Source organism: Morone saxatilis, unplaced genomic scaffold (assembly GCF_004916995.1).
Source record: "Morone saxatilis isolate NCDOM2014 unplaced genomic scaffold, NCSU_SB_2.0 Contig7, whole genome shotgun sequence".
Classification (NCBI taxonomy): Eukaryota; Metazoa; Chordata; class Actinopteri; family Moronidae; genus Morone; species Morone saxatilis.
In genome coordinates this window covers 14,283,401-14,302,176 of record NW_023340246.1, presented here as the reverse complement: position 1 = coordinate 14,302,176, position 18,776 = coordinate 14,283,401, and the positions used below count along the sequence as shown (strand labels likewise).

Sequence of the window (18,776 nt, the reverse complement as noted above, 5' to 3'; positions counted from 1 at the left end):
CCCCCCCCCCCATGTTATTTATTTCCCCGTACTGACATCAGGGAAGGGCCACAGTTTGGTTCTACCAGTCACAACAAAGTTACGGTATGGTGTTTAACTGAGGCTAATCGGAATTTCATTACAGCATCCTTACAGCTGTTTTTGTGATAACCTGTCCAGCTACTGTAAATAACTACTCTATGAGCTCCAGGTATCTTGAGGAGCTTTAATGTTCCAGTCATGCTTGGGTAAGCAATGCTTGGTGTATTTTCTGTGTCCAACTTGGGCTATTTTGAAAATGCTTGTGGAAGTGATAAAGTCTTAGGTGGCAGTTTTGTGGACTAGTTTGAGTTTTTTATCTTTGTCACCAAAAAGATTTAGTTGAAGTAGAAGTATAAAACTGCAAATTCAGCCGAGTAGCGCTTGCACAGCTATACTGCTGGTGATGCCTGTAGTCACGTCATGCTGGTGTTTTTGAAAGCTGGCACAAGTTATGAGACTTCATTATATTCAGAATTCTTCAACAAAAAATAAGAATATGGAGTCCAGGAAACATTTTAGAACTTTTTTTTCTTTTACTTTAACAACTTTCTATAGAAAAAATAGTCCCTGTGGTAACTGTAGAAAGTGAGGTCTGTAGATTATCCTCAGTGACAGTATTATTATTAATCAGGAAACACATCTTTAATAAATTCCAAATCATTTGTCTGTTGTAGCTAGACACTGAAATAAACAATATAGAATGTAAAATGTTTTAAAAATTAGCTTTGCAAATGTTTTACGAGAAAGAAAATGTATTTAGCACTTTTTAGACGCCCCAGTTTACACACATAGTTAAGAAACACCTAATTTAAATATAACGTCTTTATTTGCAAGAAAACCCCACGTGGCATTTTAAGTTACTCTTGAAATAATTGTGAAATGTTTTTAAATTGATAAGAGAGGAGCTGGATTAGGTCTTTTATTCTATTCTATGTAGTTAAATAGTCACTATAGTCTGTGTGCAACAAGTATATAATCAAAGCAGGGGCAGAGTAATTATTTCAAATGAGCAAGTAACAACTCCAAAGGTCTACAGAGTTCTTTAAATTGGGGTTAAGGTATCATTGAGTGAGTGTAGATTATTGTAGGCCTGTATGGGGTGGCTGACGAGTTATCCATTACCAGAAAGATGTTCATTAAGATCAAGTAATTGATTTGTTACAAAGTAATTACATTCATTTCTTTTGGCATGTATGCTCTTCTTTTGAAAAGTGAAGAAACCATAGAGCCACACCTTTGCTTTCACGCTGTGCATCTCCCTCATGTTTTTCTTCCCCTCAGCATTTCTGACTTGAAATAGCAGGCAATTTATATGCAATGAAACATCATTACATGAAAATGAATTTGATAGATGAGAGATGTGTTCCTGAATGCAAGGTTGGGTTTGAAGGTCTGTTTTGCGCCTCAATAATGAAGCTCTTGTTTTGTATGTGCAGTCACTTATTGACAAGACTAACAATAGTAATGAAAGGGCGAGTGCAACTGGCAGCACCTTTTCATTTAGGAATGAATTTGAAGGTCACCTATTTATTTAATCTGCAGTCTGATTGGCTTTTCATGGTGTTGTTGCTATGGTTCTGCTGGCTTGGATTGATTTAAAGCAAAATTCACTTTGGTTGAAAATATAGCATCCACATTTTGGTATGCAGAGTTAGGAACAAGACTCAGTATATCCTCAGGCTTGTGGATTTTCTGGGGCTGACTCATTCACTAGTAGAAGTTTATATGTACAGTGAATACACCGATAAACCAGGCAAACTTTTTGCTAGTGGTGGAAGAAGTAATCAGATCTTTTTACTCAAGTAAAAGTACTGCCACACTGAAAATATTCCACTACAAGAAAAAGTCATGCATTCAAAACCTTACTGAGGTAGAAGTATGCCAGTAATATAACAAAATCTACTTAAAGTATCAAAAGTAAATGTACTCATTCTGCAGTGAAATGGTCCATGTCAGCGTTTTACTATATACTATGTTTTGGGATTAATAATACTGCTGTATTAATGTGTAAGCTTCATTTTACTGTTGGACTAATTTGAACAACTTTATATACTATCAGGTGGTTTAATCATCATAAATCATCATTATGTGTTTGTAGTATTGATGTTTTTTTTTGTACTTCCCTTAAGTACTTTTACTCAAGTACTGTACTTCATTCCACCACAACCTTTTGCCTATATATTTTATCTCTTCAGAGGTAACACTGTATACTGTGGAGGACTTAATTAAGCTACATACATAAGTGGAACAAGTCATTTCACAAGAGGTTATTTTGAGGCCTGTGCTGCATAGCATAACTAACTGCATTGAAGAATATTCCTTTCCACACCCACGTTTTCAGAAGAAAAGATGTACTCAGTCAAGGTTTTTCAAAAGAGACATGCCCTCCTTTCCTGCTTGGTGAATAGCCTTTGTGGAGTGTGCTGGTTTCAAAGGCACATGAAGGCCTCCTCCCACAAGGAGAGCTCCACTGCGGACAAAGCAAGAGGACGCCCCACACTTGTTACCTTCACTTTACACCTAAAACGACAAAGTCAAGTTATAGTTTCTCAACTAAAGTGGAACATTATTAAAGTCCAACTTACATCACATGTAGTCATGCCCATGGTGTAGTCAAAAATAAAGTATTTTAAAATGTATTGTTAATAGTTGTGTATTATTAAAAGGAAGAAACATTAGAAATGCTCCTTTGGTCTCAGTCAGCTGGCATGGCAGTGTTACATCGTAGGAAATAAGAGGCAACATAGACAGAAGTTCTGCTTTGGTCTACATTTCATGGTCAGTGTGTTGTTAGTGGTTTTAAAGTCTTTTAAAGCCAAAGATCTAAAATATAAATGTAAAAAAAATCAATTTTCTATTCAATTTAATGAGAATGACATCAGTGAAACAAGTCCGTGTTTCTCACTAAATTGAAATTGCAACTAACTAATTTACTTAAGCCAATATAAAAAGGTAAAATTTTTGTGCTGGTTAGGGGGCTGCAAAAATATTTCAAAGTGGGTACATTATTAAAAACAAGTGAGAACCACTGCTGTAGCAGACGAAACAAATGCTATTTTAATTTCAGTTGGACTTTAAGACAGAAATTGGCAGGAGCTTCGTCCGACAATTTTTGTAACTTTCTAAAACTGTCAGTCACATTCATTTTATACTACGACTGGCCAGATGTTGAGGTGTGAGAGTTAGACAGGGTTTGAACTGTTAACTATCATCTTCACACAACTATTGTCTGTCATTTCTTGTGTGTTCAACGTAGTGCAGCACTATTAAGGAGACTGACGCGTCCACTCTTATTCCCACTTGTAGGCATCATGGTGTCGACACTACAAAGGCATACAAAAGACAGAGTTCTTGGAGAAAGATCAGAGAGGCTATAATGGCAGGCTTTTTGTTCCATCTTCGAGCTGGGTCATTCAGAAGAGGTATAAACACTAAAGCCCTTTAAGCAAGGTCAGACAACACGTTATGCAACCTACATGGCTTCAAGCATACTAAACCATTACTCTGTAACAGCAATGGCACTAAACCCAGCTTGCAGACGTTAAATACATGGGCTGCAGAATCATACAACATGAGTATATTTGCACTGGGCTTGACCCTGAATTGACTGAAAACCATTAAAAAAACGTTGTCAGGCTGCAAGATTTTCATGCTATTCAGCACGTCCAACAGCTTGCCAAACTCAGACACCAGGCTTTATATTTGCGGAGGAGTAAGGTAGTTTTTTTGACAAGTAGTGGTGTGTTACTTTTTGCCGATGATGAATTTAAGATTTTTTTTTTTTTTTTTCTCAAAGTCCTGCCATAGGGACATACGTGGGTGGAGCCAGGAACCCCTTATATGGTCATGTGCTGTGACAGCGCAGGTTCTCCTGAGGAATCCTGTCTTGTTTTCTACACATTTCCTTGGAGTAGACTTCTGTTACCGGGCAACCTGACAGTGACGGAGTCTGATCATCTGTTCCCGCCTCCACCCGTCATGCATTTACATTTCTCATGTTCCAGCCACTCGCTTCATGTCCTTTGAAATGTCAAGCATGCATAAATAACTGGAGAATGATGGGGGAAAGCATGTTGTGTCACATGTTGCTGCACATTGAAACACAGTAGTGATGTGGAGAAATGTTGAATTATAAGCCTTTAATGGTTTATCATCTCTATTCTTGTGCTTCCACCATACAGTTTTCTACTTATAATCATTGCTTTTCAAATGTGAAGCACTTGAACAAATTTTTTAATTGGCTCTCTTTTTTTTGTTTGCGTTTCGTGATGATGTTGATACCCAGAGACTAATTTTTAACCTAAGATCAATTAATTTCCACGTTCATTTTCCTTGCTGCTCTAGATAGTTAGATACCAACAGTGTACCATAATGGAGCCTAATTTGTATGAGGCTCATTAACTGTAGCTGTTGCTTAAAAATTATGCTCGGTTTACGAATTACTGAGCCATTAAGCCTGCAGAGTTATGGGTTGACAAAACTGCAAACTACTTATAAAACCACAGTGTCACCCTTGTTCCATAAAAGCAGCTTTAATGTGTATCTGCAGCAAATCTTCCATATTATTAATTTTTTATTGGGGGGGGATTGGGTGTCCCTGCAGAGATACAAGGCCGGAAGGTGTGATGACATCCTCAAGTGGAAGCCCCCCAATCTGAACTCTGTGGACTTTCGCCTCAAGATCACCAAAGTCGGAGGAGAAGGGTAAGTTGCTGTTGCCTGGGAAACGCTCTGCCTGATGAATCTAATAGCACCTATCATTTTGTGACACACTGGAGTACTTGGAGACATCCGCGCACACACACCTAAACGTGTACAGTTGCTGTGTGTGTTGGTGTCAGAAGCATTCTTTGAACCAAAGAAATCCATTGAATTGCTTTGACATTAATCTTTTCTTTACCAACCTGTCTTTCTCTCACATTTCCTTTTCCTTTTTTTTTTTGCCTTGGGGTTTAATTCGTCTTACAGTATAGTTGCAACAGTGTGCAAAAGTTCATTCCTTTCCCCATAATCGCTTCCATGCAATTTTGTGTCCAATCACAGAAATGTTTTATATGCTGTGAGTGCCTGTATGTGTGAAGAAATACCCTACTGCCCTTCCCTTTTTCTCTTATTTTATGCGTTTTATCTTCTGCAGCATAAATTATTCAGACCTACCGGTGCTCATCCTAGACCTGATCCTTGTAAACATTAGAACTCTGCAGGAAAACAATTCTATACTAGAAAAGACAATATACTCCTGCAGGTTGGACAGGATGGACTACCATGACATTTTGTACAGACATTCCTGTTCCCCAGAAGATGAATCCTACAAACTTTGGTGACCTCTTGACATTTTCTCTTCCCTCTGATTGACATCTTTGGTTTTTACTTGAATGTCTCAAAATAACAATTTGGTGCAGATGGTCATTGTTAACCTTCGCAAAGCAGCTGGACTTACAAGTTCACAAAAATCTAAATATTACATGAGAATCCATCTTGACAGGCTTCAATGTATGCGCTTGTGGTCGGCGCAGTGGTACAGTGGTAATGGACCAATCAGTGTCCTTTTGAAGGCATGGTAGGGATGGGTGTCGGTCAGACTCTTACCGATACTGCCTATCGTTCTGGTACTTTTGTGTTTGTTTTTTTCCGTTTTTGTTCTCGATGTTAAAGGTGTTTTTACCCCTACGTTATATCGTTTGTTGAACTGATTGAAGTTTGCTTGTGATAGATAGTAATAGACCGATGATTCATCCAATCACTTGCCTATACTTAAAAGTGCATGCCATTTTCCCATATGGTCCTGTTACCAACCACCTGGTAAAGTCAGGTTATTTGATGGTACACAGAGGAAGAATTTTTCCTCCTGAACCACCAGCAGATCAAATGTAAAGTTTTTACTTATCTGCTGAAATATTACAACTATTGGATAGATTCCCATAATATTTGCTACAGATATTTATCTTCCCAGCAAGATAAATTGTAACCTCAATGATCCCTTTTCATCTAAGATCAGGTCAAAATGTGTCCAGTACTGTAATTTATGACCTAACTACCTGCAAAATGGAAAAAACATTCCCATCAGCCTCAGTTGTAATTTGTGTTAAGTGCTAATTAGCACATTTTAGCATGCTTACACGCTAAACTAAAATTAAAAAAAAAAATTGTAAGCATTACACTTTCTACATGTTGATGTTTAGAAAGTGTAATCTATGTAAGTGTTGTAATTGTGAGCATGCTGACATTCAAATTTAGCTCAAAGCACCACACTGTGCATAAGTACAATTTCACAGAGCTGCTAGCATGGCTGAAGACTTGTATTCTTGTTTTTTTTTGTCAGCGCATCACAATGTGCATCTCTTTGCTTTGTGTGCTTTTCTTCAACTGAGTGTGTGACTATTGTCTGAGGGCAGGCAAACAGACCCATAGCAGTGAGCTTTCTAGCCATGCTGCCTTTTCCTCTGAGAGCCAGGTGACCTTAGTGACTGTTCCAGCTTTGTAGCCATGAGCTTGCCACTATTCACTAACAACAGACTGAAAGCAGCACAGCAGGGTACAGTCACTCATTCTACTCCAAAGCCGGCCAGCAGGCCAGCTAGTCAGCTTCTTGACTCCTCCCTGTGTGTGGGAGGACACAGACGAATATTGTTGCCATTTGAGAATGTTCTGATATTTCCCCAAAAGATGCATTTTGCTGGCATAGGAGCACTCATCAGACCTCACTTAGTCTTGGTGTAGGTTTTCAAATCTCTCCTTAGTTAGTCTGAGAGGGAGAGAGAGAGAGACGGACAGATATGTTAGGAGGTAACAACTGTTTATTAATCAGCCCACACAATCAATCCTTGAGCATGTCTTTGTGTACCACTGAGGCAAACAACCTGGCAAGTTTTATTACCTTCTCTGAAAGCAAGCACAGAGGCAGACAGTGATTATTGTGTGGCAGGAAGAGTGGTGAGGTGGAAAAGAACAAAATGGAAAGATGAAGCAATTCCAGAAAGCATGCCAATGCCCCTCCCAAGTGTGGAATTGAACAGTCTCGAGCATTGTATAGATTGCTTAAATTATGGATAATTTAAGACGAGCATTCTGTCTGAAGAGGCTATGACTAATGGTTACATCGTCATTCATTAGCTGTGGAGTTTGAAGTCCCAGAAAAGGAGAATAGTACTGTCTGACTGGCATGGATTGGGTCTCTTGAGGCCAGCGTCTAGGCTTCTTGTTACTGGTCTTTCTACTCTGTGGACTCAAGTGTCATTACAGCATCCCAAACCATATTTTCCACACAGGATCCACAGTCAAGACAAAGCAGTCAAGGGCTCTCACTTGTGGCTGATGATGTAAAAGCATCAAAGTGAAGTTAATAACGTGATGCTTTTAGTTTTTATTCTTGGCTGTATTACTGTGTGAATTAATCTAGTTTGCAACATTTAACCTCCAGAGCCACTGTGACGTCGACATTCGAACCATCGTGGAGACTCTGCATGGTGTCAGGAAGTGTGATTTTTAGTAGCAGTATTTCTGCAGTGTTAATTGTAAGATGCAAACAATCGTTATATAGACCATTTTTAGAAGCTGCGAGGAAGGATTTGGGTAGCAAAGACGTTCACTGCAGTGTAATTCAGAGCAGGTGGATGTGAAATATCAAGAAAGTCTCTGCGTTTCAGCCATCAGCACAAACATGAAGGATTACACAGAACAAACATGGAGCCTGTCTTTGGACTCTGAAACCCAGTGATATGGATTTCTCTGTATGGACATAAAGATTTCTGGAATTGGTACCCTGACGACCCGGCTGTCTCCAGTTGGCACAATGTCACAGGAAGTGTGTTGCCTGAATTCCAGCACGCACATACTGTCAAGTGTCATGCAAGTGTTGAACTAACTTGTTCAGTAACTTTTTTTGGCCCATGTTTGGCATGACTCAAACAGTAGCACATGCTGCATTTATCATTTTCAGCTGCTAATTGATACATACTTGGTATTAACGTCATCAAGACGGTATGTGTGGGATTGACTTAAAATAAACTACAGTGTTCATGTACATGAAGGAACATGTCACCCAGTGCAAAAATATGGTTCATGTTGTGTTTTTAAAGCTGGGATAGGTAACGTTGGAGAAACTAGCAAGAGACGGCTACATTTTGGTCATTGGTTTGTGAAGCCTCGAGTTTGGTATAATGGCCATAGTCTCGATGGGTTTTCGGAGCCAGCAGCGGTGACGTACAGCGGGTTGAGTAGCCCTCATTTGCTGCGGCTAGTTTTCGACTCGTCCGTATCAGGAACCAATGCCAGCTTCCCTGGTCACACATGTTCTTGTATTACAGATTAAATGTGTTTCTGAAAAGATTTTAAGCGAGAAAAAGGCAATACAGAATCTTGATTCATGTTTGATCAGCACTGCCTAGTTTGAATGTTTTTAATGGTAGAGAGAATAAAAGAGAGTCAGCACAGCTCCAATACATCCCCAGGCTTGTGAGGCGAGTAGGCAGTTTTTGCTTCTCTGGATTTATAAATAATTTGAGCATATTGTTCCAGCTGTTACAAGTAATAGGTAATACAAGTATGATTTCATGCTGTTCAAAGGCTACACTGACATTTTACAGCATCTTGATTGCTTCACAAAAACCCCTGACTTGTGCTGGAGGCTATTTTAATATTATTTTTATTTTATAAAAAAAAAAGAATAAAATAATAGATCATGTAATTTAAACCAGCAGCACTCTCAACATAAAGTTAGAATCATGAAACAGCTTGTAAATGACAACAACAGAGTCTGTTCTTATAGGGCACTCTGATATATACTCTCACCTGGTTCCTCATCTGTTCCATTGCATCTCATTGAAAATAAAAAATCTTAGTTTTTTTTTTGGTATTTGACACACAGCACGTCCGTCAAGTCAGAGGTATTAATAGAACCAATGACGAGAATGGACTTTGTTTTGTGAGGACTTGGCACGTAAGAGTGTCCATCACTACATGGCTATTTGACTCCCTTAATGTCTACTGCTGCTTCCTTCCTGCTTGTGCTAGCTATCATTACACAGGAGGGGGCTGGGGATGGTCTCCGACTTCAGCTCCAATTGAAATCTCTGAATGGGGGGCATCAGGCTACGTGGCCACACTGTTGTTTAGCTGTCAGTTTAGCCGCGTAGCCTCGCTCATTTACGTTCTAAAAATGGTAGACTAATATGAAACCAGTGCCTATGTCCCATGGCTAACAGCAGACATAGTGTCTGGAAATACAGGCACATGGGGTTGTTTTTGGTGGAGGGGGATAAGATGTGATTAAGACATCTGTTGGGCGTGATCTCTCGGATGAGACACAAATGCTGCACAGTTCATGGTACTGAGAGATGCACACACTACTGTACATATAAACCGCAATAATTTCTGAATTAACTGTGCTGAGGGACGGAGATATAGTGCCGTATAATGCCTGTGACCTTGTCTTCAGTCTCTGTATATGTAGCTCAGAATTATTATTGCCTTGAACCAATCTGAACGTGCCCATACTGTGGTTTTTTCTTTAAGTTTAGAAATGTCAAGCTGTGCAGAGAGACAGAAGGGCTCAAAAAGGTGTAATCTCACATCTCTGCCATTCTGTTACTAGCTGGAAAATGGAAGCGGTGTAGTGATTTTTTTTCCCACCGTTGTTACCATTTAGATACTCTCTGAGGCTGAGGGTGTTGCGGGTGCTAACCATGATTTTTTTGTCTTCGTAGGCTGATTCCACAGACTGTCGGCTTGCTCTACGTCGGCAGCTATGACAGGCCCTTTGCAAAGATGAAGGTGAGAAATAAATGTGGTGTTTTGTTGAATTCATCCCTGTGCCAACAAGCCTAAGCCCCCTGTGTTCTTCCAGCTTCCCCTGTAACATAAAACAAGAATTTTAGTTTTGTTGCAACTATGCAGTTTAAACTGCCAAGAAAAAAAGGAATACACAAAATATTTTGCAAATTATGCTTTTTCTTCATCTGTTACTGTGTGACAAGCAGTTTCATTGTTATTTAATTTAATTGTTTCACTTACCATAAACACTCAAATAGTGGCTCAGGAATATATCTACCATAACTACAGAACCAGGCTTTAATTACAGACAGGTGTTTATTACAAATTTTGCCTGTGTACACGTATTTTTTTTACAATTCTAGTAAAAATCTGGTTTAACTTACTTAACAGTTCTCCCATAGTTACCTGTTCTCTTTTTGTCTTTTTAACCAACTCACTGTTGTCTTTCACGGTTCTTCTTTGATCTTTTTTTAGTTCTGTGTTAAGCTACTGTGAATGAAACGCAACACTTCCTGCATAGATGTGTCACATTCATTCATTGGTGAATTGTTAGGAGTTTCTGAAATGATGCAAAGCAATGTATGCCTTTCACTAAACATGTGTATATATACAACAGCACGTACATGTTTGTTCACAATTGTTTGCACTACTTTAAACAGTTCCAGTTTCCAACAAAGATTATAACTGCCTAAGTATCATCACTCTTGCTCTTTTTTTCCCAATACGCTGTCATTATAATCATATTCATAAATAGTGCCAAAACAAATCGGATCAATTTTACTATTGTCTGACAAACAATTAATCGGCAAAACATGAAAATAATCCACTGATTATTTGACTATGAAAATAATTTATTTGCTGCAACCCTACTTTAACTAGTGTGTTTAGTTGGAGTTGATTTTATATGCAATAATGATAATAATCAATCTACTGATTGTAAGGAAAGAGAAGCATTTCTCAGCTCCAGTTAACATCGTGGGATTGATTTCCTTGTTGCGTAGTCTATGTGAACACACACCGTTGTATGGGATTGCACACTCTACATCATCAGACCTTTGACCTACAGTAACATAGGCTCAGTCAAGTGCTCTCTGCATTAAGTAGCATCTCATCTTCATTAGGGTATAATGGGAATTCGGTGGTCTGGAGTGAAAGTGAGGAGATTCTAACGATAGTTATTACATTTGTTCTACTGTTTCTATTTTAATGCAGATTTGTATAATGCTATTACACTATATGGAAATTTGCCACTTTGACTAAATGACTCTTAGTATGTGTAGGCCTTCCATTAGTCACAGTCATGGTTTAGAAACACAGTAAATGAGTAGTTCTTTTCCCTCTGGTATTGTCACTGTTCTGCCAATTCCCATGTATCAGCCCTGGGCTCTGTAACTGAACACGGTAGAGTCTCTGTTTGCTGCTCAGTCTCTAAGCTCCTCTCAGGGCGACAGAGCAAAAGCTGAAGCCCTGGGGTCATCTTCTGTCAGCTTTCATGTTGCTATTTTTGTTGTGAAATGTGTTTTACAGTCAGTCCAAATGTGAATATGCTAAAAAATGGTAATTATATGCCAGCACATGACACGTTCAACTTCTGGTTTTGGCTGCCTGAATAATGTTTCTGATAGATCTTGCTTGTAGTGCACCACAGAGTAGTTCTGATATTCATTGCCTTGCTAATGGGCATGTTAGTAATGGCGGTGTGTTGATAGATTTAATTTGAGGCTGATCCAGTTGCCAGCTCATTTGAAAGCATCAGGCTCCTGGAAGAAAAAGAAGAAATCAAACTTTTTCTGTAATTAGAAAAATGTCGTAATCTATATGAAAACTGGTTTTATTGGCTCAATTCCTCCAATTTCGCTCCTTATTGTTGTAATTCCTTACACTCTTGGCACCTACAGGGAATCACTAAAATGAATTTTGGAAGGGAGCTTTCATGATGATATATCAGCTCAGCCTTTCGAAAAGAGCAAACATTGTGAAAGACCAGACCAGCTGAAACCATTTTGTCCAGCCAATATTTGTTTAATATTTGTCATAGATTATAGAGTCGTGATCATGTGTGTACATGCAAGCTTTACAGGGTACATTTCCTTTGCATCGCCTTAGATCTTATTGTACTTTTTCTTTATAAAAAACTAATTTATAAATACTATAGTAAATATAGTCACAGGCTGAAAAACAAAAAGTCAGTTTTTTATCTTTTCAGCCTTTTTTGGGGTGTTTTATCACTTATGTTGCACCTGAAGCTCAGTAAATTAGATATAATCCTCACAGCTAAATCATGGTTTATTATAACTTGCGTTTTATTTTTATTGATTCCTCTGTTGGTTTAGTCTGTTATGACAAACCTATTTACGTACTGTACTTGCACTAGTCTTAAAGGAATAATTTTGGGAAATGATTGAGTAAAAAAGAGGCTTATTGGCTTTCTTGCTGAGAATTAGATGAGAAGATTGATACCACTCTCTTCAGTCTCTACGGTAAATGTGCAGCTGGAACCAGCAGCAGAGGCGGGAAACAGTAGACCAGCTAGTTTGGCTCCATCCAATGATAACAAAATCCATCTACCAGCACCTCTAAAGCTCACTGATTAACCTGCTTCATCTTGTTTCTTTAATCCAATCTTAGAGTCTTGTCTTTCCTGCCAGGTTGCCAGGCAACCAGCACGATGGATCAAAAGATAGTCCGACGAGTGTAAAACCACAACTTCAGTTTTTCTATAGATTAAACAGACAAGACACAGTGTGCTAATAAGTGAGCTTTAGTGCTGGCAGGTGGATTTTTTTTTACCTTTGTACGGAGTCGGGCTAGCTGTTTCTCCGTTTCAAGTTGTTCTTAGTACTAAACTAAACTACCAGCTGCTGGCTAGCTTCATATTTATTGTACAAACAACAAGAACGGTATCGGTCCTCTCATATAACTTGTTAAATGTTACGAGTGCTCACTTTCTGTTTTTCTTCCAAATAAAGTGGTAGCTAATCTTACTAAAATCTCCTAATCTTTCGAGATCTCAGCTACTACTTTGTGGAGTACAATGTTATTAAAACACTAGAATTGAGAGCCAAAGCTACACAAATAAAACCCAACTTGTGATAAACCACTAATTACAGCTACTCATTTCTATAGTTTGTGAGAGGAGGAGTTTTCAGTCCTGGTAGAAATAATGGCTATTGATTCCCCATTGAGGTTTAGTTTCAGTGCTTCATGATGTTGGCTCCCTGTGCTGAACGATATGTGGCCTGTGAGTACAGCTCATTAATCATAAATAATCTGAATGGTGCCTGACAGATCTAGTCACCAGAGACGAGAGATAAGAGCAGTTCTTTGTCAAAGACCAGCCACTTTGATGAAGCCGTGAGATTTCTGCACAGCGCACTTCACCTGTGTGACTGAGTGCTGAAATGCCTCTGACAGTTTTTTTCCAGCAATAATTTCCCCAATTTGTAGAACTCTATATGCATCATTAAGTAAGTTAAAACAAGTATGTCTCTTTTTAATCAAGAGTAACACTTTCTCAGTGAACTGCAATTAAAATATTTGAATAGGTTCTCATTTTCATTTCATTTTTAAGATTTGTTTTGCCCATAGCTTTTGTAAATTATATGAAATGTGGGCTCAAGAACCATAAATATTGTCGGAGTAATTTAATGTGCTTCCTACAGAAAACACTCAATTGTTCTGCACAACAAACAAACTAATCAATTAAAAGTTTCTGAGGTAAAGTCCAAATTCTGGCAGTAGTTCTTTTCCCTTTCCTGTATCTTGTTTAACTGCCAGACTTGACAATATACGCCTGCTTTCCCCTCATTTGCCTCAGTTACACATTGTTAGCTTGTTTTTCTCCATTGAGATCTCGTCAAATCTGAACGTGTGGGATAATGATCAGTATTATATATATTCACCAGAGACCCAACGCTGACGTCATGTAACGGGTTCATGAGGAGTTGCTTAACATCGTTGGACTCCTATTTGTTTGTTCTCTGACACGTCTATTTCAGGCCACACATAGCTGTAATTGGCTTGAGTAATTACATTGTAGGTAATAGAACATGCGAGGCGAGTATTTTAGCTTTACAACTCGCACTGTTTGCTGAGTCACTCGGTTGTTCTGTATATTTTAGTAGGAGCTGATATTAATGGACAGAAAACATCTAATGTATTCTGTTCGAAAGCATATTAAAGATTGAACATTAGTTTCAATACTGTCCATCAGTTTTGTTGTTCCCTCTGTGGGAGTGTTTGTTCATGTTTCTACTCTTGCATCTTATATCCTCTCTCCACTTATATATTCTTTCATCTACTTTCTCGTTATTAAAATGGACCCGAGTGCTGCAGTTTCGCAGACCTGTGGGCTGCTTCTGATTAAGTCTAGAATAAAACAAAGAGGGGGCCAGTCGGAGGGCAATGTCGGGAAAACAAAACCGCTATTCAAGGAAATGACAAACTTTGAATCTTTGCTCATCCATGTCGCTATTTCTACACAATTCCTGTAATAAACTGTAGCACAATGTATGAGTACAACAGTCCCCACAGATCCAAGTATTTGATAAAGAAGCAGATTATATTGTGCACAGACTAGTAAAATGTCAGATGTCGTATACTTCTAATATTTTGTAGTTGTTTGCTTTGGTCACTGTTTCTGCTTTACTGCATGATACAGAATTAATTTGATTTTGGTCTTTCCCAATGATGAAAATGGTCGCGTTTCCCTTGACCTTCGGGTGATATTACCGGGGGACACTGACACTGTACTAATGCATTTATAATCTTAATTAATATGTTGATTCAAGCAAGTGGCCATTTGTGACCATTTTAAGGACATGACCTTGTGCCTTAAGGAAAAAGTTCTCATTATGGGTTATATGCTTATTTACTTTTTTTTCTTAGAAGATCAGTGCCACTAACTGTATACTAACTATATAGCTATAAACTCGGGGATCTTAGCTTAGCATAAGGACTGCAAGCAGGGGGGAAACGTGTATCTTGGCTCATTCCAAGGTTTAAAAAAAAATGTTTTAACCGGATAATAAACTCAATCAATTTGTGCAATTGTAAATGTTTTACACAGGAATGACGAGTTGATAATAAGGCACGACAAATGTAAATAGTAAAGCAATTTGAGACTAATTTACACAGGAAATAAAATTGATAAAATGACTTATTGCTGACATTGTGTTTATGTTATGTTTACTCAAACTTAGGACAAACCTGAAAACTAGCTGAAACCTACAGCTAAGATCGTCTAAGATTAGACAAACCACACATAAAGATTGTTTCTATTGAAGTGCACAGATATTTTAGTCATTGACAGTCGGGACAGCAACTAAAAGATATATATTTGCAGTGAAATTTACACTGAAAAGGCCCAAAATAGTCCATCAGAAAGGAAAGTGCAGCGGTTTAGATCTTAGATAGAGAAGACGGTTAAGCCTGCAGAGGGAAAAAGAAGTGACTGACAGTGACTTGATCTGAAGACTTAGATTAGAGTCTTTACAAATCACTCTGTATGATTTTTTTATCTGCCGACTGTCAACACCAACTCAACCAGACTGGAACGGACCCGATCCAACTTGGTCCCGTCAGTCTGAACGCCCAGATCACATGTAGACAAAAGTGATTACACTCAAGATTATTCTCTGTATTTTTTCTTTATTTCAAGTGCTGGAAGTTGTCTAACACAGTAAAAATGAAGTCACTAATTGCAGGGTTTTATATTTATGTCCTTGTATATTCATCCAAATAAGCCATTGTTGAAAGTGAAGGACACATCAGGGGTTCCACACAAGTAGCAGGCGTAAAACAGGCAATACTGCCTTTAATTCTTGTTAGTATTGTTTGTAGTTTCGAAATCAGAACAAGCCAGGATTAGAATAGAAAGGCAGAAAGAGTAGTGTAACACTGGCTGATAGAGAGTTTGACTGCCAAAGTCCCTGATAACTGGAGGCACACGTGCGCTGCCATAATAAGACAGATTTGGAGGGATTAAGCACCAAGTGGTGAGGAAAAATGGCAGCCAACAAGTCACCCTTCACCAGCAGGAAGAGATCCCAGCCTGTAGCAGCGCGTTCCTGCCTGCTTGTACTACCCCTAACAGCTTTCTGGCAGCTCGCTGTGTCGAGCTTTAGGGAAGCTTAGAGATTCTGTCACTCCTTTAGATCGTCTGCTGTTCTTCTCCAAATAAAGAAATATTTGATTTACACTTAGTCTTATTAATGTACTGTCTTCAAACTGAGATCAGAGACAAATGTTGTGGAGATAAATCAGATTTTGGAATTGTGACAATGACTAATTAAGCGAGCTCGTGAGTTACGATTCGTCAAGGTTGTTATCTGAAATGCAATGACTAGTATTCTCTCTCTCTCTCTCTCTTTCTCGCTCTCTCCCGAGCTGTCTTCCTTCCTCACACGCTTTCTTTGTTTCCTGTGTGATTTCGACCCCCACTGAGAGCCCAGATGCCCCACACTCCAGGATCACACAAGCTCCTAGTTTGTATTTTAGCATCTTGCCAAACACCGGTGCTTTCCTGGCAATGACGGTCACTCTCTGACCCTGGAGGTCACATGTTCACACTAAAGCCTAGAGGTCAGCCTCTTTGTCTCCACACAACCTTTCTGCCTGTCTGGACAGCCTCTCACTATGTGTGAGGTCAAGGTAAAAAATTACAGCAGAGCATGTCATAATGACTGAGGTGTCAGTGTTGTTTTCTCTTAGCCAGTCATTGCATTCGATTCTCTCAGTTGCACTTTTTTTGCTTTCCAGCAGCTCTAGGAATTAGCATTTTCCAAGTCTTGAGAATCCTGTCAGTGAGACACAGTCCCTCGACAAATAAACAACAGATGCTCAAATGTCTTCTTTGACTCATGTTTGATCTTCGGTATCATGTGCCATTTTCATATACTTCAACTATGTTGCAGCGTGCTCGGTGTGTAGAGATAATTTTGTTTTCAAAGCAAATTGTGATGTAATAAGTCAGTGATCCCATGTAGCTCAGTGGGAGGAGCAGGAACTGTTGCATTGCTTTGTTGAGAGCTAAATAACTCGTACTGTGTGAGAATCTGTCTGTTTATGTAAAAATACAACCATTTTAGCCTGAATCCTAAATTAGCAATGCAACAAAAGGCAGTCAGTTTAATTAAGGTTATTCAATGTAGCTTATCGGTTAAATTGTTCTGTCAAGAATAGGAACTTGCTTGCAATCTTGAATCTTAAAACAGCAATGAGCAAGCACTCAATTTAAAAGACGATAGATTCTCTATGATCTGGTTTTACTTGAAGCATCTCAGCTTACACACACTTGTAAACAGGCATATTTTTCTGATGTCACATCATATTCAACTTTGGTGAGACTTGAAGCAAAAAAAAAACGTCTGTATCAATACTCTCGTCTTTATAGAATATCCTTTGATGCTGAGTGTGAAAGAAATTCTTTGAGATACATTTTTGAAATGGTTGTTTCACTAAATAATCTTAGCCTGGGGTCCCCTTAATAGTTGTTTTTTGAGCTTTATCTTTCATCACCCCTGGGTTTTCTATGCTTAGGTCCAACAGTCACCAGAGACAGAGATACAGAACTAACAGGCTACTGGGGCGCCGGTTTTGATAATTGTTTGTGTGTGAAAATGCCAAACATTTGCTTGTTTCCACTTCTCAGATGTAAGGGTTTGCTGCTTTTTACTGTTTTATTTTTAACCGTTGGTCTAACAAAAATGGGAAATTGTAGCAATGGAAAGCTTCACTATTGTCGGACATTTTATAGACTAAACCGTCAATTGTCTAATTTTACTTTATTAAAGTACCAGTGTGTAGGATTTAGAGACATCTAGCAGTGTAGTTACAGATTGTAACTCCTTCATTTCACCCTCCCCTTCCAAGTGTGAAAGAGAAACTGCTACACTGGGCCTTCAATGAGAGGAATCATTAATCAAAATGACTGGATGTTAGTTGTAATCAGGTTGTGACTCTTGTCAGAGATTTGTATAGTTTAATCACCACATTACATGATATTTGATTCCATAAAGGTTGATGAGTTTTGAAACAGTGACTTCTCATTTCCATGTGTAGCTTCCAGAAAGACTTTTTTGATTTTTTTTTATTGCCAATCCAAAGAAGAAAAAAAGAAGTATACCATCATAATGCTTGTTTATTTCTTTGGATTTCTCCACATGTTGTATCTGCTGCAGTCAAATGCTACTGGGGCCTGAATCAACATAATCATGTTGAGCTTCATTTGAATTTGAATTTATTATATCTTATACAAACTGTAATGTTGCCCTCCAATACTGCCTAAAGCTTCATTTTAACTGCCACTGAAAGTATCCAATGGTGAGGCGTAATAGCAAAAGTAAAGATAATAATTTACAGCATATTCTTATCAAACTGCAGTTTCACGTGTCAATCATTGTGAGCTACTGGTATTCATAAGTGCAGCATGTCTCAAAGAGCTGTTATGATGATGGGACTCCGTGGCTTCTGTGAGATAAATGGCAAAACTGTAGTAGATCAGACTGTTATAGCGTCTGAATGTGGCAAAATACATTAGAGGATTTATAATTTCCACCGGCCGTGATGGCAGCAGAAGAAAATAAAACTCACACTTTCATTTAATCCGCTCTGTGTTGTAACAACCATCAAAACCATCTGTGTCCTTTCATCTCTGTCCGCGCAGGCCACTAAAGAGCTGAAGCAGTACGACAACAAGATCATCGAGTGCACCTTCGCCAACAACAGCTGGGTGTTCATGAGGCAGAGGGTGGACAAGAGCTTCCCCAACTCCTACGAGACAGCAATGGGTGAGACTTTGTCCTTCACTGTCCAACAGTTATTTATTAATATCACACCGTCTCCTCGGTCTTTGTCCAGAAAGTGAACAACAGTAAATAACAACCAGTCAACCTCCGATTAATGGCTCATGTTCCCTATATTTTACATCAGCCTCCTGTCTTAGTTTGATTTCTGTATTGTGAGAGATTGTGTGTGTGTGTGTG

The 18,776-nt window shown here is 38.7% G+C and overlaps 1 protein-coding gene across 3 annotated transcripts in view; it reads left to right on the top strand.

Annotated features, from left to right (window-relative positions):
* rngtt (RNA guanylyltransferase and 5'-phosphatase) overlaps positions 1-18,776 on the top strand; it is a 77,884-nt gene that overhangs the window by 56,148 nt on the left and 2,960 nt on the right. The window contains exons 13-15 of one of the 3 annotated variants that reach the window (XM_035678576.1): positions 4,625-4,725; positions 9,726-9,792; positions 18,458-18,581. In XM_035678576.1, coding sequence (XP_035534469.1) covers positions 4,625-4,725; positions 9,726-9,792; positions 18,458-18,581 — 292 coding nt within the window. The other 2 variants (XM_035678577.1, XM_035678578.1) reach the window with 2 other exon arrangements.